The following is a 21,986-nucleotide window of genomic DNA, read 5'->3' as shown; positions in this document are numbered from 1 at the left end:
AAACAGAGGAAATAGTTTGAGGTCTGAAGATTAAAAAATTACCTTAGACCTCTATATTTAAAAGAATATAATCCTAGTATCCACCCATTTCATCCATCTCAGTACATTCACCCTCAGAAATGTTCCCTCACTTTTTGTTATTGTCTGATACAGTTTTTTTGATTGTTTGCCATGCTCTAGGCTTCTGTTGCATGCTTGCCACTAATCAACAAGTAGATATGAAGAAAGCAAAAAGAAATAACGAAAGGGGGCCAGTCTCCAGCTGGCAAACACCCACTTAGCCTAGAAGGCTTCTCCTGATTTTCACCAGCCAAGGTGCAGCCCCAGAAGTTTAAACATACTGTGGCTTTGCAAACAAAAAGAGTTCATATATTGTATTTCTTCCTGCATATTTTTCATTCATAGACGCTAAACCCTAGTTTCATTCAAGGCCACTGAGGAATGAAGACTATTTGGAAATTTATTGCTTTACTGCTTGTCTCTGTTCCCTTTACGGTTTAGCTGCAGCACATAGCACAGGGGCACTGCTGAGAATGGCAGTCGGGGCCCCCCGGCCAAGCTCCGGACCAGATCTGTGGCGCAGATGGTTTCACTTACATCAGTGAATGTGGGATCAGTGCCTGTAATATGTCAGTCCAATAGAAAGAACTTGCTTGCCGAGTCACAGTCCCCTAGCCCCTGGCCTCTCCCTCATGCTTTCCAGCTCATCCTCTATTTTCCTCTCCACTTTTTGTTTGTGCTCAGGGGGAAACTGTGAAGATTTAGCAGAGAAAAGAAAATAGCTAGTGGATATCCAAATGATGCAGCATATTCAGATGTCATAGGTTTGTTGACTGATAGTTTAATAATGTCAGAGATGCTAAAACCACTTCATTGTTGGTGGTTAACTCAGATGAACTCTCCTTCATTTGCATCATCTGTGAGTTTATACACGTTCCCAGCACCTATCCTTCTTCAGGAAAATGGACATACTGAGCCTCTAAGGGCAGACTTTCCCTCCTCCCTTTCTGTCCTTCAGAGGACGAGGGACATGCTCTGACAAGAAACATCAGGGGATACAGGAACAGCAGTTGTTCCAGTGAATAGGAGTGAAGGCAAACCAAGACATTGCCTGAGCTCCCGTTGCTGTCTGTGGCAGCATCCCAAATGATGTCAGCCGGATGCTGAGCAGGCAGTGTAGGAACGGACATAAGTGACGCATACACCTTCTGTTGGCATTTTATCCAGCAGTGATTTAACACTAGCTTCCTAATATTGCTGTTCACCACAGCCTGCATTCAAACTTATGAAGAGAAAGATGGCAAAAAGATACGAAATATGAGACAAATAGCAGAAATATTTCTTTGCTACTGAAGTGTGCACAAACAATCTTTTCTGACAACATCAGGAAAGCAAAGCATATCCTGTTTTAGGACTAGAAAAGGAGACTCAGAAAATCCCTGCAGATATCAGTGCACTCAGCTCTCTTGATAGAAGTTTTGCAAACGCAGCACGGTGCCAAGCCACAAGTCATATAATCAGATGCAGCATAGCAGTCATCATGAACAAACTAACATATTAAGTCAATAACTGCATTACTTTGCCAGGGCAACAGTTTATAGCTGGTAAAAGTCCTGCTACATACTTTACTGCCATAACTGTGAAACAGTAAAATCCTGGAATTCAACAACATGTTCCTCTGTCAGCACCAATGGTGCTTCACCCACGTCCAGCTGCAAAGAATCAGTCCATGTTCCCATCAAAGTTCAGCCCTGCTGAACAAATTAAACTGTTCCCATTTCTTTTGATGTTGGTATTGAAGGAAATAATATTCAGCGGTAGTGACCATAACAATTCTGAAGCTATGGGAACTCTCTCCATCCAGTTTCATCTGTTTCAGCCAAGTGACTGTTCAGGCTGTAGCACCACAATGCATCCTGTCTCTCACCCTGTTCTCCTTCTCTTTCCCACCAGGGAGAGCAGTGGATTTTCATTCTTAGTCGTTCTGGAGAATTTTAAATTGCTATTACACCCAGTCCCTGAGAGAGAACTCCCTCCCCTTTCTTTTCTACAAGCTCTCTCTTAAAAAACAGACCTTCATTCATCCCACATCTCGAAGGTTCCTGGCTTTCTTTCCCTAAATGAGAACAAACTCCTTTATCTCACTTGTTCAAACATTGTGTTGCATGTGAACTTTTGCCAGTTGTTGGGTGATAAGATCAGATCCGTGAGTGCATTTTCGCTTGACATTCTACTTGTTCCCACTCTGCACAGCCTCATTTCATGGTTTCACCTGGAAAGCAAGCTTTGCTTATGGACATGATACAGTCTCCTTTCTGAGGGCAGTTACTGGGCAGAGTGAGGCCTCCAGGTTGCTGTGGCATCAATGGACTGTCACCTTCAGGAGCTGCCACCTCTTTATACTTCCAGTTATTTTCTCCCATATGGTATTTATGCATGGGGAGAAGGGACACTCTTGAAGTTTTATCTAACAAATGAAACCTCATGATAATTCCTCTCTCATTCATGTCATTATCTGTGTATAAACTTCTGCACTTCTAGCTCCCTCAGAAGAATACAGAGCCTCAGCTTGCCCTGTCCTGAGCTTGCATGAAGCAGAGCACAGACACTGGCCCAAAGGGCTTGAGGACCAGGTGGAGAGCTGGCAACTCTCAGGCCAAATTTACATTTTGCAGGACCTAAAGGTTGAGAGTCACAGACTGATGGGGGAATCTTACTAGCACAACTGGGACTGAGCTGCAAGCCTTGAATATAAGGCCTTGGCCATTTCCCCAGTAGTTATACCAGCCCTCCTGCCCCTCTGATCAAGAGTACGTCTGGACCGTACCAGCATGGGGGGGGGATTGTTCAAAGAAATCTGTCACTCATTTACAGCTGGTCCTCCTCAAAATGCACAAACTTGGTATGCTACTTACCAAGGGGAGGGGAACGTAAACATGGAAGGATAATTACCTTATCATTGAAAACGCTTTGTGGTCCATAAACATTTCTGTCAGTCTTAAGAAATAGAACTGAGGGGGCACTAGCACTGAAGGCATGTTCCTGTGATAAATGAATGACTGCTGGCAGCTCCTGTGGAGAGATGATCTGTTTCGTGGGAGACTGTAATCTGTCTCTGCAGCCAGCCTTGCCATAGCCTTCCTAATGTAGTCATATCCGGGTTACATATGCCTCTGTAAAAAGCGTCAGGATGCAGCTATCCAGGAATCAAGGGATTTTCCTCGAGGCCTTAGTATTCCTCTTTGCTGCTCAGGTGGTAACACAATTACTCAGCCCAGCTATACTGAATTACTTTTTCCTACCCTACTCATTAACCCCTTAAAATCTCTTTTTCCTGCCTATAGGCCTTTCTTGGCAATGACACTCAGCTAGTCTTTGGTGACTTGGGCAGCTGATTGAAATCCAAGGGATGCAGCCACAATCCCCGTGCTGTGCGCTATTCTGATGACGTGTGCGCTGCTAGGTGACTGGTAGCTAGCAAACACCTCATCTGCTGTCCTTTGGAGATGTGTTCCAATATTCCCTTGGTTTACATAACTTCAAAGCAATTTGCTTTCATAGCAGAACATGCTTATTCATTCCATTTTCATTGTGCATTGGTCTATAAATAATGCCTCCTTGCAGATAAGAATCTATTGAATTTTTTTTTACCCTTGGAAGAATTTTTCCTGACCCAAACTCCTGAAGGAGACATTCTCAGCCTTAGCAGTGAAGCTGCCAAAGTCACTTTCTTCTGCCAGGCAGCAGCAAATGATGTCAAACCCAAGCTGGCTGCTGCTTAACCACAGCCACCTTTTCATTGTTACTATTTGGGTTTAGGCAAAGATGAAATGAGCAGTCAGGAACACACAGCTGAGATCACTGAAGTGTCAGGAAAACTGATTAAACCAATGATTTCCACTTCCTCTGACCAGCTGCTTGATAACATCTCCTGCTTGACTTCCAAGCCACCTGCCCTGCAGTATGTTTACTCCAAAGAGTAAAACCCTGGGCTGTTGTCCAATGAAGCTTTCTGCTATTTAGTGCCTCCTTTTTCTGCTGCTCATTCTAGCGTTTTCCTGAATCTTTGTGAGCAACTCTTGCCCCGTGGCACAGAGCCCTGATCTGATGGCTTCACCATTCAGAAACCTGACTGAAGCCAGAGCACTGAAAGAGCTAGTGAGCTGAGGAGTGATGGTACATCCTCTGAGAGATGATACTGTGAGACCCACATCTGGCCTATGTGGCAGCACAGCAGCAAAGGGGCCACTGTTTTGGCAGCTTATGTTCTGCAGTGCAGGCAACTACTCTGGTAAGCTGGCACCCGTACTGCTTTGATGTGCACAGAAGGGCTGTGGCTGGTGCGCAAACATCAGTTTAGACAGCCACTTGTCACCCAGGTGTTTACTATAAGTGCAAAGGCTGATGTACCTCTCTGTAAGTGTGATGGTGGCAGGAGGCCTGGGGCCATGCTGAAACCGAGAGATCTGGAATTATTGAAATAATAGTCTGACGTTGGGGTTTTTTGTTGTTTTTTAATAATGATTAAAGTCTACTCTTTCTGCTCTGCATATGCTTACTGGCCACCCTCCAAAAATGTATTGGGAACTCTGCATCACTTACCTGTTGCCCTTAGCAAAAGTCATAGAAAAACTCTGAGACTGTTCTCCTGGGTCACAGAGATGCATATTCTTTCATTAATAAAAACCATTTGTAGAAGAGAACATTGTATAACTACTGTTTTAATAGAATAATTTAGGTTGGAAGGGCTCTCTGGAGATCTCTAGTCCAACACCTGCTCAGAGCAGGTCCAACCTCAAAGTCATATCAGGATGCTCATGGCATTCCTTGTCCAGTCAAGTTTTGAGCTTCTCTGGTCCTTGCACCACTATTTGACCAGCTTTGTGGCAAAGAATATTTTTCTTATACTCAATCAGAATTTCATCCTTTTGCTGTGTAGCTCTGAGAAGAGCCTGACTTCATCTTCTGTATAACCCCCATTAGGGAGCTGCAATTAGATTTCCCTCCCCCCCCGTAGCCCTCTCTTCTCCAGGCTGGCCAAGCCCAGCTCCTTTTCAGCCTCACCTTTTGGTGAGGTGTCATCCTGACCTGTTGGTGGCCTCCGCTGGACTCCTTCCAGCATGTCAACGTCTGTCCTTGTACTGGGGGCCAGTACATGAAGTTCACCACATAAGTAATGTGAAACCATGTTAGCCTTTACCCACAGGGTACAAAGTTCTGCTCCTGTTCTTGTTAGTTCAGGAAAATGGTCACTGGCATTACCTGAATCAAGCCCTATTTAATGAGTTCATAAACACGAGGTCATGTTTTCATACCGATATGTTTTAACTATATCGTCGATTTTGTTTGTTTTTTAGATTAGTTCAAATGCTGCCTCTGGGCCTATCAATTTCTCTAGGCTTGTGGTTCACTGTAAATAGTTATTGGCCATGTTGTGGCCAAGTGAAGAACAAAGATGGAAACTGTAGTTCGAATTATACTTAGCAGGCACTTTGGAGTGAGCATAGGCAATTTCATGTAACAACTACAACTAACTATTGTTATTTCCTACTTTTATAGCAACTATTTGTGAATTAAATAATATGGCAAAGCCCAGGAATGTTTGGAAAAGTGTGTTAAATCAGTAATGTCATTTATTTATCAGTGAATTACACTGAGAAGTCACGTTATTTACTAAGAAAATGTCTTAACTTCAGTTTTGATTCTTCTGGAGAATATGGCATCAACACTGGCGAAAACTGTAATGGAAAATGTAAAACAAGATAATGTTATACCAATGGCCAAATCCTGCCCTGGTGTGAGTCCAGAGACCCTCTGGAGTTCAGGACCATAAAATGTGGCACTACCTTTGCTTGCTTACAGGTCTTTGCCCTTGTGCTGGCATCTGCACACATGGGGATTTTCCTCTAGCCAGGTGTTCATTAGCCATTTGCTGCATCGGACTTGAAAAAATTAAAAGGGGAGAGCCCCTAATGCAGAGGATTACAGCATGAGATCAGTGGCCGGATTGCAAAGGAAATCTCCTTTCTAGCTGTTCTTTTACGAGTAGCTAAGAACTGAGCAACCTGTCCTTCTGTAACAAAATCTTGACTAGCTGGGGGATTTCCGCCCTGCAGAAGGATAAGCTGGAGCTATAACCCCCATCTGTCCAGATCTGGAAGCTGCAAATGCTGACTGGGTGGAGGAAGGAGGTGAGGAAGTGAGCCCACTCCATGTGCTGAAGCCCGGTAACTGCTGGGTGTTGTTTTTGTGGCTTTCCTGAAAGGAATATGTGAGTGCCTCAAACGAGGCTGATTTTCCTCAGTCAGCACTTAACCATCATATAGACTTCCTGTCTATATGACTGTGAGCTGAACAGCAAGAGTGATCTCCCAAACAAGAGACAGGTGTTGAGGTGGTCTGAGGAAATCTATGGGTTGCTCAGAGCCAGAAAGTGCCAGCTCCAGTGCTGAATCGGGCAATTCCAGTGGTAAAACTCTGTCCTGGTCACCTCCAGTGCCCCTTAGCAAGGCCTGACTGTGGGGGTGAGGTATGCGATTATGGATGTATAGCCTTAGATTTAGGTGGGTAGCCAAGGGCCTGGGTCAGCATGGTCAGTGTTACTGCTGGCAGCCTAGTACTTAAGTGGCTGCCTCATATAGATCCTGGAGTCAGGAGCAAAGATGGAGATGCAGGACATGATCTCTTGGAACCTGATTTCTTGACTGCTTTATTTTTGTATTGTTAATTTTTTTTTCTTGCACTTACTTCATGGCTCCCTGCTTTCCAGGCCAGCTGTTGAATTCACTGATCTGCCTCGGAGACAACCTTGTGGTATCTTCTCATATGTGCACTTTTCCCCAGTGTATATGGACAAATGTGTGCCCATCTTTGGTAGGAAGATGCCTTCCGCTTATCAGTAGCAGGTGCAATCCTGCCTAGAGGACCGCACTGTCCAGGGCGGCGAGCAGAGTAGGTACCAGGCAGGAGGACCTGCTGTGGGCTGAAAATTATCAGGTCCAGGCCTGGAAAGCTAATTAGGATGACTTGCAGAGATCTCACTGGATTGCCACTGAAGGCAGTGGCAATGTTCCTACTCCATGCAGAAAGAAGTATTTACCTCTACTGTGCGAGGTGATTGACAGCTTGTACATATTAACAAATGAAGGCAACAAGCATGGCACGAGCTTCATTGACCTCCTGTCAACGCTAAGGGAAAAAGTATCTGGTTTGCCCAAGGATGGGCAAACACCCACAATGTACGTAAGGGCAGTATACATTCAAGATGTGCTACGTCTGTCGAAAATATTCATACACGCTTCCAGTAATTTCTTGGAATAAAACCCAGCAGAATGCCTATTCTAATGCTTCTTTCTGTGAGTAAGCCAACTTTTTTTTTTTTTTAATGTAGAAATGTAACCTATATAGCTACACAGCCATGCTATGACTTTCAATACGTGCCAGTGTCCAAGATAGATGATTCCACACACTACAGTGCAACTTACATATTTAGGGATCAGAGTATACCCTTTAGACCAGTGCAATGTATCAGACATTAACACAATTGCTTAGGCTAAATTTCAATCATTTCAGTTGATTAATGCATGGCGTGTTGTTTGTCCAAGGGAACACCTGCAAAGCATCTGTTGCTCTTAGCTCCCACAATGCCAAAGTCTATGCTAAGCACAATGCTTAGAGTTCATGATGTTAAACAGGTAGAGTTGCCATTTCAGACCTGTCAGAGAAATCATGGTGAGATGTTTGGGTTAAAGGCAGAACCCATTCTTGAAAAGTTACATTCACTAAAATAGTGGAGGCCAAGGCCTCCTTCTAGGAAGGGGAAACTCGGAGAGAGACTGTACAGAGGCTGGAGGTGAGAGACAGACTGGGAAATTGTGACAGGTTCTGTTTTAAGTATCATTTTCTAGAATATCTGTACGGGAAAAGGATCTACTGTACTTTCAAATCTAGCCATGCCCATGTTCCTAAAACTTCAGTGTTGTTTGTTCTTGAGATGTCTTGGCAGAACATTTTGACTCAATTCGTTTAACTGTGACTTGGTCTGTAAATAAGTACTCTCTGCTGATAAGGTTCAAGTGACATTTTTAGTGAAGTTTGACAGAATTTAACCTACTTTTAAATCTTCTGCTGAGCTTTTCTATACCTCAGCAGTGAAGCTGCCAAAAAGCCCTTTCTTTTATCAAACCAGCACTAAAGACCAATAACTCAGGTTAGACATGGTCCTACCAGAGTCACCTGGCAATGTTTAACCAGTTCTGCTGATGGCAAAGCCACACCTGACCCATGTTCACGCCTCGCCTAATGGTAGATATCTGGGAATGCAGAAAAAAAAAACAGAAAAAGGAATGGAAATTGGAGTGTCTTAGGCTAATTTGCAAACAGCAGTAGCTCATACCTATACTGCTCCTGGGAGGAGGGCATCCTACCGGGAGATTTTACGCCGCAGAGAAGAATGACAAATCTGTTGCTTAATTCCCTCAATATTTTGTGCTACATCCATTTCCACTAGAATCCTAAAACTATTTCCTTTGTCAAAAAGTTGTTTGTTTGGTTTTGCCCACAGAACAAGTGATACTTGTCTCAAGCTATTAACCAAATGTCCAGCCAAAATCAATTGCCTGGTAGAGGCAGACCATTACGTGAAAGTCAAGATCTCAATAAATATTACCAGCCTTATTGTACCAGTGACAGATTCTGCTGGTTGTTTTATGTTACAGTTGAACAGTTTAGACACCTGCATTTGTATATATTCACAGTCTGCCTTGTGGAGACCATCTCAAGAGGAGAGCACTAGCAGCCTGCAGACTCGAGAAATACTTCTACCATGACCATGGCAAGTGTTCTTGTGCTGCTCTCTCTTGTGCTTTGCTGCTTCCCAGGTGAGTAACTCTCAAGATGCTGCAGAGGCTTTCTATCTGAGAGAGAGATCTGGCTATCTTTTTCTAAAAAACAAAAAAACAAGAAAAAAACCCACCCCCAACAGGACAGTGAGAGAATCTTATTCCACAGAGAGCCAGTCTGTCTCAGTATGTTGACATCACACAGAATACAGGATCAGATTTCTGGACAGTCTTAAGTGGATTACTGTTGTAACTTGTTGTTTGTCAAATATACAAATAACCACAAGTGGAGTTCTGTGCTTGTAATTAATGTTGTTTCACAGTTAAGGTAAATGGGTACTTGAAACAGGCCATAATGAGGTGGTCAGACCTCCAGTAACTACTCATGGAAAATATAGTAATGGCACAAGCAAGTTCTGTGCATAAGCCTGGCAACTTACGTGCAATGCTTTCACTGCAAATGGAAAACAAGAGATGAAAACAAGCCAGAGGTTAATATTTTCTTTGCATATTTAGATCTGATGAAATTATGAAGTCAAAGACTTTTTTTTTAATACACTCAGCTCTTTTGAAATGTGTACTCCTGACAACAGGTGCTCTATATGTTTGTTTATCCTGTTGGTGACTATTTGCATTTATCTGTATTGACTTGGGTACCTTTTCAGATATGCAACAGCTATTCTTTAGGATCAAAAATAATGTGTAAAAGATAAGGAAGCAAAAGCTATTCTATTCAATTAATAAGTCTATCTACATCAAAAGAAAAAAGAAGAAAGCTATTTAAAAACACCTTTCTTCACAACTAGCAATAAGAAACATTATTATATTTATCAACATAGAGAAAAAAAATCACCCTGGTTTATTAGTCCAGGAAACCATTTGGTAAAAACCATACAGTTTGACACAGCATATAGGAATGCTACATCCAGATTCCTAACTTTAACTGAGGTCTTATTGATAATATTGGCTTTGTTTCACATTTTGCACCTCTTTTTTCTTTTCAAGATACTGCATTTGGGGTTGAGGTGAGTGCAATATTTTTCTGTCACTTTTTTCAGATATATGGCCTGATATAGATAGTTGGTAAATGCATGATAACCAAAGAGATGAAAAAACCTAAAGCCTGCAGAAGCTTAACTGTTTTTCTCCAAACATGAGACTGATGTCATTTTAATCAGATGGTTTTAAAAAAAGGATATTATCTTTGTTAGTGCTTTTTTATACCTATACTAGATAATATACAATATTATATTATACTATTAGCTCTATGTCTATACTGTATGTTAATAATGTAGTAGCAGTAATAGCATAAAATTACTGTGTGAATTCATTTCTGACTAGCTCTAAATTGGTCATAGCTCTAAATTGGTCTTCGCTCTAAGCTGGCCATATATGATGGCAATAAACTGTGGCATCAGAAACTTTCCAAATACAACCTGGTGAAAGAATAAAACCGTATAAGGCACTCCAGCTTCCACACATCATGTGTGTGGATATTCAGGAGAGTTGTTCTTCTGATAAAACCATCCATGCTTTGAAAATGAAAGGGTAATAGTGGAAGTGCTCTGCGGATGCCACAGGAAGGTAAGAATGAGGGACCAAAGCTCAGCCTTTGTAAAATGACATCTAGTGAGCGTAAGAGACTGCCACTGACCTACCCCAGATGGTGGCTGCATGGGTGTAACCCTGTCATCCTCCTCACCCACTGCACTGGGGCAGGGTATCCCTGCAGAAAGGATACAGATTGACATACATGGGCAAGTTTGTTCTACAGTAGCAACAACAGAGTAAAAAAAATTCACTGTAGGGCAGTTGTATCTGGTCCTTCTCTCATGTTAAATGAGAGATGCGAATGCAAATTGTTTTCACTGCCCTGTTGTATGTTCCTTTGACAGGTTGACTGCAGTAAATATCCCAACACTACGAATGAGGATGGCAAAGAGGTGCTGCTCTGCCCTAAGATCCTTAACCCCATCTGTGGTAGCGATGGAGTCACTTACAGCAATGATTGCCTACTGTGTGCCTACAACATGTACGTACTGGATAGAGGAGCTCTCCTTGTGAGCAGGCAAACTCGAATGAGTCTGCTTCCCTTTAGATTAGACATATATTCCCAGCACTTAGGATGCAGCAAGAACTCTCTGCTGAACTTCCTAATGCTTGTCTTTCCCTCTCCAGTGAATATGGAGCCAATGTCAGCAAAGACCACGATGGAGAATGCAAGGAAGTTGTTCCTGTAAGTGAAATGAAGGGCAGGGCAACAGTTGGGTCCAACTTCTGAGTAGTCAAAGCTGCTCATTGACTTCCCCAAGAGACAATTCAAGACACTAAATAAGAGGTTGTATGTGATGCCAGAATCTTGTATTGATCTTCTTACGGTGAAACTTCATCATAATGACACAAAAAGCATTTTTTTCTACTGTGGTGGACCCTCAAAAGGCCAAAGGCACAAATCCACCAGATATACTTGCTTCCTATAAATAAGTCTTCACCAGTATTTTGTTGTATGTTCCTTCCACAGATTGACTGCAGTAAATATGCCAACGCTACAAATGAGGAAGGCAAAGAGGTGCCACTCTGCACCAAGATCCTCAGCCCTGTCTGTGGTACCGACGGAGTCACTTACAGCAACGAATGCCTGCTGTGTGCTCACAACATGTAAGTACTGTGTATGCAGAGCTCTCCTTGTGAGTAGGCAACAAGCGCTCTGGACTCCTGGCAGTTGCACTTTTAAAACAGCAGAATTTCTACCAAGGCCTTTTCTGTAAAGCTCTGGGACTCTGACCTTCCTTCTTCCCTGATAAGTAGACCTTGTTTTCCTTTGTGCTTAGAAGGAAAACTGTGCCTTTCATCTCAGAAAAGCAGCAGAGGGCTCAGTGGGGATTTAATGCAGGAGAGAATGCTTCTCGTAACTAAATTGAAAGGGTCTGTGTGGCAGATGTTGCCTTGCAGAGAATAGCAACTAACTTAATGTGCATCTGCCTTTTCAAATGACCCAGCTCCTATTTCCCCCTAACACCCTGTGCCCTCTCTTGTCCTTAGCATCATGCTTTATAAAACAGCACTCTGGCAGGCTGTGGCACCACCTTACATATCTGGCTCTCTGAACAAAAATGCCACAAAACACTTGTCTTCAAGTGCATGTCTTCAAGGCCATTGGGCACCACACTGCATGTCCAGGAAAATGGACAAAGACTGTCTCGTGTGTGTGTGTGTGTGGGGGGTCTAGCTCTGAGCTGTGTAGATGTAAGTCAGTGGCCCGGCTTGCTTGCTAGGGAGAGGGGTTGTTTCCTGAGCTGGTGTCTAGAGCAGAGCAGACACAGGCTAAGCTGGATGTATCTTGTATCCCATACATTACACCTGAGGCCAATCAGTATCACTGGGGCAGAGTTTAACAGAGCAGGTTGCTTGCAGAGCTCCCTGACACTTGCCTCTCCTTTTCCAGAGAACAGGGTACCAGCATTGGCAAGAAGTATGATGGTGAATGCAAGAAGGAATTTGCTACAGTAAGTGTGAATTATGTAATGAAGGGCTAGGTGTTAGCCCCTCTGCTGTCAGTGAAAAGAGTGCAAGTGTCTGTAACAGCCTGAAGACTAGTAGCAGGCTATGCAAGCACAGCTTCAGCACAGGGAAAGATTTTGCTTTCTCCACACATAATACACATTATCCACACAATCCACATCAGAAAAAGAAGAGAGTAACTGCACAAGAAGGAATCAGTTAAAAAAAAAAAAAAAAAAAAAAAAAAAAAAAAAAAAAAAACAGTAGCAAAAATAAGTCATCATGGCAGAACTGAGAATAAAAACACAGAATGGCTTTTGAGGTCAGGCTGATGATGCATCAAGCACATGGTGGCTTGATGAAGAACCCAACCTTCAGCAGTGGTCAAAAGGACTGTATAGGAGAGAGTAGGAACAGAGTGAATATGTACAGCTCTTACCAAACGCTCTTCCAAGCTCCAACTCTTCTCAGATGATGGACTACTTAAACTAGACGTGCTTTATGTGTATTCAATGAGCCTAAATGGATTTCTCTTCCATGAATATGTCCAGCTTCTTCCTGGACCCATGTAAATTTTTTGCACTATGATATCCCTGAGTAAGCATAGTACCCATTGCACAAAGAAACAAAATCCCATTCTCATAGTATCTAGGTAGGTGCTGATCTTTCTATTGTAAGACTATAGGAGAGACATTGGACCCTTAGATATTTATCAGCACCTCCACCTCTCTAGACACTAGGATTTTTCCAGTTAATTTCCTGGACAGGTTGGGAGCATGATGCAATCTGATCATGAGCATGGCATGTTCACTGAGTGAACTGCTGCTGCTGCTTAGAAATGCTGTGGTCAGGTTACGATATAGATCTCTTTAAACAGGAAATTATGCTCTATTTTTATATTATTAAATTTTTCTAACATAAGAGAAACTGATACCTCAGCTTAGGAAAAAGATCGTTATCTTTATCATTGAAGCTGTAGCCAGCGGTTCAAGCCTGTTTGCTATCAACTCCTTCGTATCTTTCATATTAGACTTCTTTTTTGCAGGTTGACTGCAGTGACTACCCTAAACCTGTCTGCTCTCTTGAGTATATGCCTCTGTGTGGCTCTGACAGCAAAACATACAACAATAAGTGTGACTTCTGCAATGCGGTTGTGTATGTACAAACATGGATCACATTTCTGTTATTCACTACCTCCTACAGGCAAAAGTTTGTACAGCTACTGTTTCCCTGCTCACTGACCAGTGTCGACTAGGGATTTGGGGGGTAGAAGAGAATACCAGGCACCATGCCAACCATACACTTTTTTAATCTGAGCACACAAAGAGCTATGCTTGGTTTGTTAGTGTGAATGGTTTGAAGACCGTTAGCCTTAATGGAGTTTTCTCACTTATTGCAAAGAAAATTAAATTTGAAGTTTCATTATAGTTTCCCAAAATATTTTCAGTCTTAAGAATGAGTTAAATCATTGCACTCATCTCTTAATAATGAAATGAAATAGCTAATGGGATTCTCTGAGTCTGAGATCCTTTGGCTCTGGGGCAGGATCCTGTCTAATGCCTTCTGTAGGAGCCAAGGGAAAGGATAGATTAGAGCAGGCAGTACTCTGTGTAATCCATTTTTTTTCCCTTTCCTCATTTTCAGGGAGAGCAATGGGACTCTCACTTTAGGCCATTTTGGAAAATGCTAAATATCAGTGCTGAGAGAATTTGCCACAAGATCCCCACCGGTGAACCCCAACTGAAGATCTCACCTCAGTTCATCTTGCTCTCTGGGGGACTCAGCTCGTTTTTGATTTTCTTTCTCAATAAACTTAAATCAGCAACATTTTTTTGCCTTTTTTAGTGCTCTGTCTCATGCAATGTTTTCTTCTGATTTGTTGAATGATGATGCCTGACTGTGAATAGGTTATGTGCTCATAGCTCTGGGATATAACAAGAGCAATATCTTGCTCCCCTCCCTGTCATGAAAGGCAAAAATTAAAAACAGATGTTTAGATGATACTTGGCCTACATCAGTAATGAGGCACTTTCAGATATTTGACATTATAAGGGCCTGAAAGACTGCTCTGAACTGATGACACCATCTGAGGTATAGCTAAGGTATTTCTGGTGCACTTTCCCTGTCTAGGCATCATCAGCAAAAGCAGTTGAGGCTTTGCTGTTGTCTGAACCAAGAGCTGATCCCTGGCCTCCTGAGTACAGTTCTTTAAGTGTAGCATTCTGCAAAGGCAGTCTGTCAACAAAGCCCATACTTTTCAGACATGTGAGTATGCCCTGCCTGTTTGTCTGGGTCTTCCATGTGACTTGTTTTTAGGCTTTTCTCATCTTGGAATTATCTGAAAACACTTGAGGGTTGTTAGAGGACAAGTGACCTCCTAGGGATGGTCTTTTCTTTTTAATCCTTAACAACAGTACCACTTGTCAGCCAAGGAAGTATTTCAGCAGTGTTTCATGATCCAAAGGCAAAATATCCTTCTGTTTTTGAGAGCGTGACCTCTTTTGTTAGCTCCTTGACCATTAAATTTATTTTGCTTTTGTCCTTTGCTGGTGTATTGAATTGGTGGGGGGTTTTTTGATCCACACAAGAGAAATGTAAATTAGACATAACCCTTCTAAAAAGTAATGTTCTCCATGTGCATTCCTTTTGGGAGCCAAAGAGAGAGGGATGTTTGTTTTTCTTGATGGAATGAAGTCATTTGAAAAAAGGATGCTTTGGAGCAGCTTATGTTGAGATTGGCAGATGGATGAAGCAATCATTTCCAAATTGAGTTCAATTTTTCTGGGCTCCAAGCTAGAGAATCATGTCAGTGTGAGATCATCAGACTATCAGGCTACTAATACAAATCTAATCCATGGTGCAAATGCTCTTTAAGGAAAATTAATAGTATAAATTCTGTGCAAATACCCATAAAGCTGTTCCATCCCATCCACATATTTCACTTGAAATAAGGTCATGTAGTGTGTATTTAACATATATAAACTTCTTGTGATTCTTGTTGATGAAGAAGCATTCTTTCTGGCTTAGAACATGGCTTACCTCAGTAAATACTGTCAAGACTACCACCCTGACAACACATCTGAGATGTTATTTCAGAATAAGGGTGGATAAACCAAATACAAATACACATACACATGCATGCACGCACATACATATGCATGATTACCATCTGAGAGGAGAATTAGGACCACAGTTACTGAGCTGAACACAGGCTCTGCTATGTGCAGACACTTCAGCCACCATGAAGACAGCAGGCACGTTGATGCTGTTTGCTCTAGCCCTTTACTGCTTCCCAGGTGAGTAACTTTACTGCCTAGTGCCTATTGCTCTGTGTTTGAGTAAGTTCTGGCTGTCTTTAAAACTGCAAAAACATCCTCTGACTGGAAAGAGTTTCATTCTACAAGGACTTATTTACTCCTAGAAAGATGGTGTTGAAAAGACTTGACATCAGAGACTATCACTTAGGGGGTAATATTTTAGCAACAGAACTGAGTGGGTAAGAACAACTGTGGGAACAGCTCTACAATCAACGCTAGTTTATGCATAATGAAAGAAGCGACATGTCTGTGGTATAACCAGGAGACACAGCCATCCAGTATTTAAACTGTGAAATGTTGCAGAAACACAGATTAGTTTACTGAAAGAAACTGAACTTTTCCTGTAGCCATCACAAACTGAGAGATGTGATTTGAGAACTGGAACAGTTGTAGAAGTTTTATAGATATTACATCTCACAAAATACTTCCATTATTTAAGCGCTACTATAGAAATGCATATAAGAAGCTGTCCCAGGATACTTAATAGCTGTATGGCCTTGTTTTTCTCACTGACCTGTTTATATTTGAGTACATGTCCTGCTTCATCCTCTGAGACATAGAAAATATATTTTTCTTTTCCTTCATTTTATGGACCCTTTTTCATCTTGGCTGTAACCTTCATGATATACACTGCAGAATCAATGGTGTAACACATAACATGGCACAAAGTTTTGTGTAGCATTATTTTTATCTAAGAAGGCATTTGTTAACAGTGAATTAAAAGTTGTATATTCAGGACAAATATTTGCAGATTTTAACTATACCAGTATCCATGAGCTGCATTTGTGTCACAGTTTCTGCTGTTTTTCTATCTGCTGTTTTTCTACTTTTCTACTGTTTTTTTTTCTTTTTTTTTTCAGATACCGTTGCTCTGAAGGCAGAGGTAAGGGACAGTTCTTTCTAGTTATTCTCCATCATTTATTTCCTGAAAGCAGTTTCAATAGAAATCATTGCTAATTATGATAGAGCATTTGAAGATCCTGAGTCCTCCAGCTGTTTCAGCAATATTTGCTGCACATATTATGGGGTGAAATTTTCATTTCCATCTGATAGTTTCAACAAGTAGTGCAGGATTCAGTGAGTGCCCAAGTTATTGTCACAGTTACTGCAGCAGCATTTACGACATTTACACATGCTCTACATTGCTAGAGGCTGGAAGGGTGCACTAGCAACACACCACTGTACTGCTGCCCTATCCGTCAGCTCTTTCCAGGCATGTGCTATTGGCCAGTACCAGAGGAAGCCCAGGTGGATCTCTAGTCTCTCCTAATGTCACCCATCAGTTGTTGAGAGATCTTTTGTGAACATAATGTTTCATCTGTCTACAGTACTACTGCAGTGACTACGTCATACCCAGCCTTTTCTGCACTCTGGAACACATCCCACATTGCGGGTCTGACGGCATAACATATGGCAATAAATGTTTATTCTGCAATGCATTTCTGTATGTATGAAAATAAATCTTTTCACTAACTGAACAGCTAACTTAGCTTAAACTAACTAATCTATTTGCCCTTCACTGGGAGAAGTGAAGTGCTTTTATTTTGTGTTTACCTGTTTACTTATCAGTAAGGGCTGGTGATTTTTATGGGGAGATTTTGCTGGGAATTCCTTTCTTTGAGGTAGAAGGTGGTAACAGTAGTAGAGTTAAGGAATTTGCTGAAGAGCTTTCTTCCAGCATACAAAGTCTATTTCCAACAGACTATTTATTCTTCCTTTAAATTAAGTCTTTATCTTGTCTTTGAATGTTAGTAATAAAAGCAAATGGCTGTAATAGCTTTCAGAAGTTTTCTGTTTTGGTTAAGTTCCTCTATGATAAATCCTTCACTGGAGGGACAGACAAACATTAAAAGCCCAGATGTTTTATCTGTGAGATAACTATTTCCTCCTCCCTAGGAAAAAACGTCGTACTCTTGCCTTGCTTTATCTTCGAGAGTGTTAACTCTTCAAAGGGCTTCAGCTCAGAAGGAAGAACCTTCCCTTGCAAAGTTTCCTACGGCAGATGCTGCCCCAAGATCCATCCTGAACCTTGAAAGCTCCTGATGAATCCTGAAATCTCTGCTAAATAAAAAAAACCACCATTCATATCCTATGTTAATAGGATAGTTCATGCTGTTTTTTTTCTCAGCTATCGTGTGATTATATCACAGCAACAATCCTGGTGTGCAGGTAGTAATAGTGAATTAAGGAAGAGAAAATACATTGTTCTGATTTACAAAGAAATCAACTCCATCTACAAAGGCAATGGGGTGCACTTGAGGGCATCTTATTTCATCCAGGTTTCTAAAATAAAACCAGTAGTAGAAATGTAACCTGGTGCAATGCTCCTATTGATTTGTTTCATTAAGAGTATCCTGGACAGACGTCCCCTTAACCAAGGAGGAATTGTCCGCCTCACTGACTGCTACTGTTAAATACCTGCTGCCTCACCCCTTTATTACTATTTGTACATTATGCATATTCTGGCAGCCTGTAGAGGCCCCAAGCAAACCTGAACATACACATAATTAGAGACAAACCCAGGCCAAAGATTTTTACAGCTGGGAGTGTTTTGTGGCTGCTCTACAGAAAGCAACTGAGGCACAAACTGGCTCTCAGGCACTGGGAGCTGCTCACCTCTATTTCAGTTTCTTGGCTTAACCAGACTTTCTCATGCAGGCAAGAGAAGCGTGTCAGTTCAGATCACAGCTGAATCTTTTCCCCTTGAAAGCTGGGTAGGAAGCACACCTTCCAGTGGAAAAAACCCTTTAGCATTCTACTCTGCCTCCCAAAGCAAGAGGACAGCATTTTTTCTCTATGCAGGCAGATACCTGGCTGCCCACATGCACATTTGCAATGTGCATCAGTGCAGGGTACTGCAGAAAACCAGTGGGCAGTCAGACTTAATAGACGAGATGTCTGGAAGCGCGCTAGCAACAGTTTCCACAGACCTTTCCTGCACCTCGCCCACCACTTTGCTGCTGCTTGCAGGTAATTGCGCTGTCGCTTGTAGAGGATCCTCTAAGATTCTTCGACCTCTGGAAATCTTGTCTGATGAAAGGAAGGGCTCAGAGTCATCACGTTAATTTATTATTCGTTAACAGTTAGTGAAGTGCTGGCAGTGCGGCATGTAGTGCATGCAGCAGTCTCACAGTCAAATAGTTAATGATTTTAAGTGACAATATGTCACTTTCCAGAGACTAGAGAGAGTACCTCTCTAAAGAGAGACAATTTATTTCCAAAAGACATGACTGTGTGTAATCACTTAGTGCCAAGTCCCTTCCTGGAGCTGTAATGTCCCTCCTGTGAGAGGCAGGTCTGTGTGCTGGAAGGCGTTTCAGTGGCATATGCAATTTCTTGGGGTCAAGACAAAGTGAGGCTCTGGGATGCAGTGCTGGGGATGTGCAGCTCATGGGCTCCATGTTCGTTCTTGTCCCCCTCCACTGCAGGAGGGGGACAAGAGAACACCAGCCACATCACATATTTTCTTTCTTAGGGAGGACAGAGAGAACAAGGAGGGCTCCAGAGGAGCCATGCTGCCTTGGGGAAGAAGTGGAGCTCCTTGTCGCCCTCAAGATCCCAGGGATCTTCACAGTGCAGCTTCCAAGGGCCGTTTCTGCTGAACAGGAAAATCTGTGAAGCAATTCAGGGGAAACTGTGAGTAGAAATTAATGGAGCTGAATCTGCCTCCCTGATGCAGAGCTCAGTTACCCAGCAATACTGGAGAGGTAACTGAGGGCAAAGCGTGATCCTGGCAGGATCACTGTGATGCTTCTGTGCCAGGTGGCCAGCTCTTCGGGTCAGAGAGGAAGACAATATTCTTTTAGGAACACCTTGTTGGAAATTATTTTTTGATGCTGCTCAATAAAATCCTGCCACAACAACACAAAATCTTCTCACTAATCTAACTCTCCCTCCAGGAAATTCAAGGCAGGAAACATTGCCTGCCTGCTGAGGTATTTTATGATACAACTCTTTAAGCAGTACCTCAGCACCTTATGTCATTATCTGTTGTTTATGAATTTAGGAAATGCCACTCAATTAGCCCACAAACTGATTAGCACATTACATGTGGTTATTTTGTTCTACTCTATTTTATATCAATGCTTCTGTTTTAGTATACTTCTGTTTTAGTTCTACTTGTTGCTGGCCAAAATATAACTCAGGCCAGCCTAGATCTTTCTGTTAATACAGTTGTTCTCTGAGACTTCATTCAGGATAAACAGTTTGTCACTACATTCATCCTCAATGCAGAGAAAAATAAAATGATGTTTTAAAGGAAAATTACTTGGAGACGTCATTTCTGGGGGATGGTCATGTCAGAGCTACTGCAGTGAGACAGAGCTGAGACTCATTGTGCAATTCAGATGTGTGGGGCCAGATCCTCAGCATTTTGCTGTAAGTATGTGGCTCTCAGACAGACAAATTATTCCAGACACCCTTGCCTGTAGTATCATCTATGGTTAAATGACAGGGGATATGTAGGCAGCAATCAGGTAGCTGAACTGCAAGGAGAACTATTACATGAATATAGCTCAGAGCAGAGGTTTTACTTGCTCTCAGTTGAATTCATGTTCTTACAGAAAATCTAGTTCTGCCCCCCTGTGCATAGGTCTGGTAACAGCAATCTGCTTTAAATGATCTTGCAGTATGTCACATCACTAATCAGTGGAAAAGAAATGCATTTTGTCTTTTTCTGTACCGTAGCATAGAATATAGGAGTATAGTACCATTTTATTCTTGATAACTCTGTATGTTGCGTGACGGTATTATATGGCAGCAAGGGCAGTGGTATTGCTGCTGGAACGAAAACATGCTGTGTTACGTGCATACATCCACCTTTTTTCAAACACTTGAAAAATATCATTACTCTTTGTAGCCAGATGAAGCCTGCGACAAGTTTTAAACTAAAACAAGGAAAATGAACAAGGGATTTCTTAGGCTGTGGCAGATTATGGAATTGCCTGAGATAGGGAATCTCAAAACCAAAGGAAAAGATTCCCAGGGAAACACCACTGTTATGGGAAGAAATAATTCTGGATTAGAAATTGTTAGAATTTCCAGGATTATGGGAAATTTACCCTAATACAAGAGGATGCATCATGTGGCTACCAGTTTTTATCCTATTTATGTGGCCAAAACCTTATTGATGGAAAAAGTTTGCCTTCTAAAAACTTGAAATAGCAGGAAGAGTTTTAATTAAACTGTTCTGTGGATCATATACCTCCACAAGAACAAGCTAAAAACAATCCTATACTCAAACTCACTTTACTGAACGCACCATCATGAGATTCTTGAATATTACAGCAGGCCTTGGCAAGTGAGTTCATTTCCTTCTTCCCATTCCCAACGTGTGTATGACTGTTCCTGAAATTCACTCTTCCAAATGTGTTAGGACAGTCGATTTTGACCCTTCCCAATGCCTATGTTCTCTCCTGCCCAGCAATAATTACTCATGTCTTGTTCCCTTCTTTAGTCCAGCTCCTGGTGACACCCCACATCACACCTGGCCCAACAGCTTTGCCCAGACTGCTTGCATTTATCTTCTATCCTTTCTCCAAGGCAAGACCTCTCTGCAGCAACACTCTTTCCTTATTTCCCTTGTTCTCCCTCCCGCCCTATGAAATGGCACTAATTACCGGAAGAAGAGAGGAAAGTGCTGCTTTTGGAGTAGTCCTGGCTAGTTACTCAGACCCTCAGAGGCACCAGTTGGTCAGCGGGAGATCTCACCAAGCAGAGCTAATTAATCAAAGGGTTTATGTTGGCCAAACATGAGAATGATGCCATTCCCTATCAGATATCTTCTTATTCACAGAAGATCCTGAGAGACCAACATGATTTCAGTCTGGGAGAAGAGGAAAACAGAGATGCAGCACAATTTCTGATAAGTGGAGATCCCAAATCTAGCAGTGGATATGCCGAAATTGGGTCATAGGGCTAAAAAGGAGACACATTACATCCTAGTAGCCTCCCTAACCTCCTCAAAGCCAGCAAGCACCATCTCCACTGATGGCTGGCACCAGTTCTGAGGAAACCTTGTTGTCAGGCTTAGTCATTCCTGTCACTGGAGAATAATCAATATTAATGCTTCTGTGATCATTTCTTCTCTTCCAAATATGCTTATGATCAGTTAAGGAATCTGACAGTCACGTCACTCAAGATGCTAAGAATACAACAAAAACAGCTTTGAAAGGAACCCTTTAACTCCTGATATTTGTGAATGAGATCCAAAGAACATTACTCATTTATTTTTCAGAAAAAAAGCTCTTATTAACATGAACAGGCCAAATCCTGCAAGCTCTATTTTGTGACTACAGTTACACTTTCAGCTACAATTTTATGGTTTATC

The 21,986-nt window shown here is 42.0% G+C and overlaps 2 protein-coding genes across 2 annotated transcripts; both read left to right on the top strand.

Annotated features, from left to right (window-relative positions):
• Nucleotides 1-8,818: 8,818 nt before the first annotated feature.
• LOC112996976 (ovomucoid) lies at nucleotides 8,819-14,168 on the top strand. The gene is made up of 8 exons (XM_026122744.2): nucleotides 8,819-8,879; nucleotides 9,846-9,865; nucleotides 10,736-10,872; nucleotides 11,019-11,076; nucleotides 11,362-11,498; nucleotides 12,286-12,346; nucleotides 13,387-13,496; nucleotides 13,986-14,168. Exons 1-8 carry the CDS (start codon nucleotides 8,825-8,827, stop codon nucleotides 14,029-14,031), a joined length of 624 nt encoding a protein of 207 aa, XP_025978529.2. The 5' UTR covers nucleotides 8,819-8,824; the 3' UTR covers nucleotides 14,032-14,168.
• Nucleotides 14,169-15,477: 1,309 nt separating this feature from the next.
• Nucleotides 15,478-19,980, top strand: LOC112996961 (ovomucoid-like). Its single transcript, XM_026122721.2, has 4 exons — nucleotides 15,478-15,637; nucleotides 16,519-16,541; nucleotides 16,987-17,102; nucleotides 17,555-19,980. Exons 1-4 carry the CDS (start codon nucleotides 15,583-15,585, stop codon nucleotides 17,598-17,600), a joined length of 240 nt encoding a protein of 79 aa, XP_025978506.1. The 5' UTR covers nucleotides 15,478-15,582; the 3' UTR covers nucleotides 17,601-19,980.
• Nucleotides 19,981-21,986: the final 2,006 nt, after the last annotated feature.

Source organism: Dromaius novaehollandiae, chromosome 15 (assembly GCF_036370855.1).
Source record: "Dromaius novaehollandiae isolate bDroNov1 chromosome 15, bDroNov1.hap1, whole genome shotgun sequence".
Taxonomy (NCBI): Eukaryota; Metazoa; Chordata; class Aves; order Casuariiformes; family Dromaiidae; genus Dromaius; species Dromaius novaehollandiae.
The sequence above is the reverse complement of the archived record's forward strand: the minus strand, read 5'-3'. Positions and strand labels throughout refer to the sequence as shown.

What these genes read in the sequence shown, in the direction of transcription:
- LOC112996961 (XM_026122721.2), top strand. Translation starts at nt 15,583, where the DNA reads ATGAAGACAGCAGGCACGTTGATGCTGTTTGCTCTAGCCCTTTACTGC. An exon ending in AGCCCTTTACTGCTTCCCAG is followed by an intron (nt 15,638 to 16,518) that starts GTGAGTAACTTT and finishes TTTTTTTTTCAG; the next exon opens with ATACCGTTGCTCTGAAGGCA. An exon ending in TTATTCTGCAATGCATTTCT is followed by an intron (nt 17,103 to 17,554) that starts GTATGTATGAAA and finishes CCTCCTCCCTAG; the next exon opens with GAAAAAACGTCGTACTCTTG.
- LOC112996976 (XM_026122744.2), top strand. Translation starts at nt 8,825, where the DNA reads ATGACCATGGCAAGTGTTCTTGTGCTGCTCTCTCTTGTGCTTTGCTGC. An exon ending in CTGCTGTGTGCTCACAACAT is followed by an intron (nt 11,499 to 12,285) that starts GTAAGTACTGTG and finishes CTCCTTTTCCAG; the next exon opens with AGAACAGGGTACCAGCATTG. An exon ending in GCAAGAAGGAATTTGCTACA is followed by an intron (nt 12,347 to 13,386) that starts GTAAGTGTGAAT and finishes TCTTTTTTGCAG; the next exon opens with GTTGACTGCAGTGACTACCC.